Raw genomic sequence first — 5,934 nt, 5'->3', positions numbered from 1 at the left:
GTTACGTGCCATGGAGTCAGTTCTGACTCACAGCGCTCTTGTATAGGGTTTCCAAGGCTGTAAATCTTTACAAGAGTAGAAAGCCAGTTGTTTTTCAGTTTTATACTCTGCTCCCCACTCCCAGCATGTGTAAAAATACCTATGTATTTGCAGCTTCACCAACCTCAGGCTTTTAAGTTTTGCAGTATGATGATTATGAAACAGTACTTCATTATTTTAATTTGCTTTCCCCATCTAGGAGTAAAACTGAACATCTTTTCATGCATTTCCTGGTTGTTTGGTTTTCCCTTCTATGAATTCCTATTCATAATCTCTGCTCATTTTCCTAGTGGGGTCTTTGTCTCCTTCTTCTCTCTCGAATATATATTCATGTATATCCTTTGTTGGCTCTTAAACTTAGCTCTTTCTTTGTCACTCATCACAAAATGTATTCCCTGTGCTTATTCACAAGCACTTCTTTAAAAATGTGTCCTTCTCTGAAAAAGCATGTATCAAAGTGTCACTTCCATGTGATAGAGTATTTAACTTTCACATCATCTCCACCCAAAACTCGCTTATTAATAACTGGCATTCAGAGCACATGTAACAAGGAGGCTCTTAAAATGAGGGGATCATGTTTACCCCAAGATTCAAACCCAGACCAATAAGCAGGTCAGCACAGGGAGAAGGATGGGACCTCTTAACCACAGCTCAGAGACCTTCAAGCAAAGCTCCACTGTGGTGGGTGGATGGGACATGTCCGACCCTATTCAGTTGGCCAACTGCCTATAGTTTTTATTCCACCATAGCTGAAATTTTAATAAGGGGAAGGATGCAGGTGGAGAAGACAAAGAAGAGAGAGCTGGGATTGGGGGAGGTGGCAGAAAGAACTGGACATGCAGAGATATGGTGACCGAGGGAAAGAGAAGAGGGGAGCAGGATGAAAAGAAGAGAGAGACGGAGGAGAGAAAACAGATTTGAGAGTGCAGCAAGAGAGAAGGTGAGCAGGAAAGCGTGGTTGGAGAAGATAGTACAGAAGGAGAGGATGGAGAACGCCATGGCCTAAGGGGAGTTCACAGAAAGAAATGGGAGAGGAAATAAAGGCATGCTTACCAGGAGAGCGCAGAGAGCAGAGGGACTGAATATGGACCCTCACTGCTCCTCCCCCCACCACAGACCCATCCACCTTCATCATACCTGACAATTCTGCAGCGTGTCCATCGGCATCTCCATATTCAAACTCCAGAGTGGGGCAGTCCACAGAACCCTGCAATGGAGAAATGTTTGTGGCAACTGAGGCAACTTGGGGAAAGGGACTGAGAAAGAAGGCTCACACCTCATTGCATCTTCTTTCCCTCTTAGGGGCCAGTGTTAGATCAGGGAGGAGTTCCATCTGGGCCTTCATCCAAAATCCAAGAGTCAGTGCAGAGAGGGGCTAAGGATTCCTATATAGAATCACCTACTCAGGGCAAAGGGCAGGGATATGGAGAGCTGTGAAAACTACAACCAGCACCACAGTCACACAAAATTAATAAAGTGATGAGCACAATACCAGGAGCCCCGGTGTGGTGCTGTGGGTTAATGCGCCGGGCTGCAAGGTTGGTGTGAACCACAAGGTCGATGGTTCAAGCTCACCAGCTGCACCTCAGAAACCCTATACATGGTTGCTATGAGTTGGAACCAACTTGACGGCACTTAACAACAACTACAACAATCACAATACCATGAGAAACTGTATCCACTACTTACACAATTATTTAAAGTGAAGAGCGACTGGTTTAAACCGCTGATCTTGTGATTCAAACCAACCTCGCGGTCGGTCGGTCCAGCGCTTATCCTGTAGTGCCACACCGGGACTCCACTCATAGCAAAGTGACCATGTATAGGGTTTCTGAGGAGTAGCTGGTAGGTTTGAACTGCAGACCTTGTGATTGGCAGTCCAGTGCTGATCCTGCACACTTAAAAATCATTCTTTCAAAAACTGTATTTCAAAAGAGAAAGACACCTTAATAGTTCCCAGATTGGAAGGACACATATGGCACTGTGGGTTAACGTGCTGGACTGCAAGGTCGGTTTGAACTGTAAGGTCTGCAGTTCAAGCTCACCAGCCGCTCCTTGGAAACCCTATACAGGGTCACTATGGGTTGGAACCGACTCGATGGCACAACAACAACAATCTTACAATACAGGACAATCATTAAAAGCAATTGTCTTTCCAATTTTTTTACTTTAAATCAAAGTATAAATACATTTACTATCAAGTCTCAATACACACATACATATACAAGCTTTTGGAAGCAAAAGCTTAATAAAATATTCTCACTATGTTTGATACAGGAGTCCTGGTACGGCTCTATAGGGTAAACACTGGACTGCTAACCACAAGGTCAGCTGTTCAAACCCATCAGCCTCTCCTCAGAAACCCTATACAGGGTCAGTATGTCTGAACTGATTCAACCATACTTAACAACAACATGTGATACAAGCCCTTGTGTGGCACTGTAGGTTAGGCATTGGACTGGTAACCCCACAGTCAACAGTTCAAACTCACTAGCTGCTCTTGGAAACCCTAAACAAGGTCAGAACCAACTTGGGGGCACACCACCACCACAGCAACAATGTGTATAAATACACTGATATTTTCTCCTCAATTTGATTTCTTAAAATAAAAAATTGCTTGTCCCGACTCACAGGATGCTTCCCACAGTTTGAAAAACATTGTTTAAAATTGGATACCTCCTCTAAATTTAATCCAGTGAACTGCATTTGATGAAAAACTTACTTCAATATCATGAATTTTTCTGATTTGGCCACAATCCAGTTAAAACACTGTCAAGGGCCTTGGGAACCGGTAGATCAGAGGTTCTGGTTCAATGTGGCCAGAGGTGTGTCCTTCTGTAATGAATCTTATTAAGCAAACAACTATTCTCTAGCTTCCTTTTAAGGCTGAGATTTTCATGCAGTAAGGCACTGGAAGAGGGGAGGTCAAAAGTGCCCCTGTAAAGCGGTGATGTATGAGGAGACAAGCCTGTGCCAACTCTCTTCTAGCAAGTCTCAGGGGCGGGAAGGGAGCTCAAGAGGATGCTGTGGGGACAGAAGAGATCCTGACAGGTAGAAGTAGCTCTCTTGCTGCAGTGAAGGTGAAGGCCAGTTCATCTTCCCAGGCTGCCCTGTGGCAGGCAGAGCCCTCCATAACCACCATCACCCCAGTGGTTGGTTTAGAGGTATGAGAGTGCAGCTGCAGGTGGGCAGGAGGTTATTGCAGTGCAGGTGGGAAGCTCAACTCCCTGGAGGCTGGGCTCAGGCAAAACAGGGCTACAAACTCCTCTCTCAAGGGGCTGCAGAAATGAAATGAGATACCATTTAAAAAGTACTTAATCTGCTCATACAAAGTGCCAGCAGAGCCTAGTGTTGAGGAAAGGCTAAGATGTGGGTGAACAGGCTCCTACCTCAGCAGGGAGATCTGGCCAAGGACTGTTTTAATTCCTCCAGAGCACACAGCATTCTAAAATTCTTCTCCCCCACCCCCCATTTTTTAAAATTTAAACTTGTGTACTGTGTGTCTCTCCCAGCTGATGTTAGTTCCACACAGGCAAAAGACCTTGTCTTGAATGCCTTTCACCCAATACAATGCCTAGCACACAGAAAGAACTCAATAATTACTGGATTAATGAATAACTTATCTCTGAAAAAATCAGCAACAAAATGATGCTAAGGGAAAGAGGCACAAGGTGACCTAAAAAGCCAGATTGGTGCGGAGGCAGAAGGCAGATGATGATGTGGTAGATAGCACTTGGGACCTAGCAAGGGTCTCACCAAGCTCTGCCTCGAAAAGGTGGTGTCTTTGGGCCAGTCTTTTTACCTCTTCCATGTCTATCTTTCAAAAAATGGGGTGGGTTCCTATGACTATATCAAAATGGCAAGCATACACTATGTAAACTCTGAAATGCTCTTTAAACGTGAAATCAGAAACTGGGAAATCAAGATCTGGATTCTAGTATCCGTTGTAGTGGTGGTGGTGGTGGTGATGATGATAATGGTAGTGATCAAAAGCTGCTGACCAATTACATCGTAATGGTGCTTAACCCTTTCCACCCAATGATCTCATTTTTCACTTGATCACAGCCCTCAGAGTAAAGTAGTGTGAAGCCCATTTTACGGATGAAGAAATAAGAATGCAGAGTGGCTCAGAGTCAACAGGAGGGCTAGGATTCAAACCCTGGTCTAAGTGACCTCGGAGCTGGAGCTCTTGACTATGATACCAGAGAGAAAAATCTCAGGCAAGTCACATCTGTCTCTTCTCTGACGGGAAAAGTAAGTCCTTCCATAGCAGATGTTTTGTAGTGCTATTAGCCTGATGCAAGTTCATATCCAACTAACTCTTGACTAGTTGATGGAAACTGAATGGATGATGGGTGGATGGACAATGGGTGGATGGATGGACAGTGGGTGTGTGAATTCAATCCTTCCCATCTTTCCTGGTCAGTTCTTTTCCAGACTGGAGGCAGTGTGCAGTCTCCAGTTTGCGGGTTTGAGTCCTGGGCACTGCCATCCAGGCACCCCGCGGTATAGCCTTATTTGACCCAGGCAGGTGGGGACCCTGCTGTCGGGTGCAGCGGGGAGGGCCAGAGTCACCTCGCGAACCTGGCCTAGTTTAGGGGTGCTGAGGCAGCCAGGCCACACCGACCCCTCTTTTCTGAGGCTGAGCTGTGGTCTCCCCGTCCTGGGGAGTCACTTCAGCTCCCTGTGCCTCGGCTTGCCCCTCTGTAAAATGGGAATAGCAGCTTCAACTCCCCAGGCCCGCAGCGATCGATTGGGATAACAGTGGGGAGATATTCGGTACTTCCGACCCCGGGCTCCGCCCGCAACCTCGGGGCGGGGTCAAGGGTCGCAAAGCCGCACTCCAGATTCCAGGGCCCCGCAGGGAAGTCCTGGGTGAGGGGCCCGGGGTAATGGGTTCTCAGGGTGAGGAGTCCCGGACTCCGGGGTCCCCGGGGCGTGTCGCCTCCTGCACTCACCTCCGACTCGCGCCGCTGGTTCCTGAACGCCTCCTGGCCCTTGGATGCTGCCTGCTTCCCTTTACCACCGTTACCGTTGGCGGGCGGGCTCCCGGCCCCGGCGACTACCGGTTCTTCCATACGGCTCTGCTAGGCGCCCACCGCGCTCTGCCTCAGGGAGCAGCTGCCGCTCCGCAGCCACGAGCCGTGCGCCCGGCCCCGCCCCTCCGCCGCGATTGGCTATGGTCTCTCCCAGAAGCCCCGCCCTACAGCTCGATTGGCCGCTCAGAACGGGACAGGGAGGAGGTGGGGGCTCATTCAAAGGATACTGCGGCGTCGCTAGAAGCGGTAACCTCCAGAGCGGGCGCCACGCTCCACCTCGGAATCCTGGGCTTCTAGATCCCTTTTAGGGGGGCTCTAGTCTCCGCCTCCTGCTCCACTGCAGTCTGCTTTCTCATTATCACAGACCCCTGCCCCCAAATCCCGCTGCAGTCGCAGGGGAGACCAGCCATCGCCGGGCGGCCACGACTTGGCCCTCAGTGTCCCTTGAAGCTGACATTTTGAAGGGAACGCATCACTCCCCTCCCCTGGAATGAGGATTTGGCCGGGAGACGTGGGGGCTGCGCGTTGGGGTGGGGTGTTTAGTTCACAAAAATAGCTGGGTGCTCTTGAAGGCTGCTCCTGATCATCTATCTGCCTTTCCCTGCTGTTTTGGGGCTCCTTCCTCACGGTGGGAGTTAGGGGATAGCCCCCTGGCTCCCCAGCCTAGTCTTTTCCGTCCTTTCCTGTCTTTTCCGCCCTAAGGGGTGTGTGTGTGTAGGGAGGTGGGGGAATAATTAGGCTGTGTGTTCTGTTGTCTCATGAATTTACCTAAAAAGCAGCTTACAGTGAATATCTAGGGCAGCGTGGATTCGTCACAAAAACCAAAGTCGCTGCCATAGAGTCTATTCTGACTTAG

General features: G+C 48.8%; 1 protein-coding gene across 1 annotated transcript in view; it reads right to left on the bottom strand.

Moving 5' to 3' along the window:
- The window catches only part of STRIP2 (striatin interacting protein 2), a 36,764-nt gene extending 31,647 nt beyond the window's left edge, over window positions 1–5,117 (bottom strand). Inside the window, exons 1-2 of the mRNA XM_006861126.1 lie at window positions 4,998–5,117; window positions 1,177–1,246 (exon numbers count right to left, since the gene is read on the bottom strand). Coding sequence (XP_006861188.1) covers window positions 1,177–1,246; window positions 4,998–5,117 — 190 coding nt within the window. The remainder of the gene's footprint in view (window positions 1–1,176; window positions 1,247–4,997) is intronic.
- Window positions 5,118–5,934: the final 817 nt, after the last annotated feature.

The sequence above is a fragment of the Chrysochloris asiatica genome, unplaced genomic scaffold, assembly GCF_000296735.1.
Source record: "Chrysochloris asiatica unplaced genomic scaffold, ChrAsi1.0 scaffold00041, whole genome shotgun sequence".
NCBI lineage: Eukaryota > Metazoa > Chordata > Mammalia > Afrosoricida > Chrysochloridae > Chrysochloris > Chrysochloris asiatica.
Note: the sequence above shows the minus strand (reverse complement) of the source record. Positions and strands in the feature narration are given on the sequence as shown.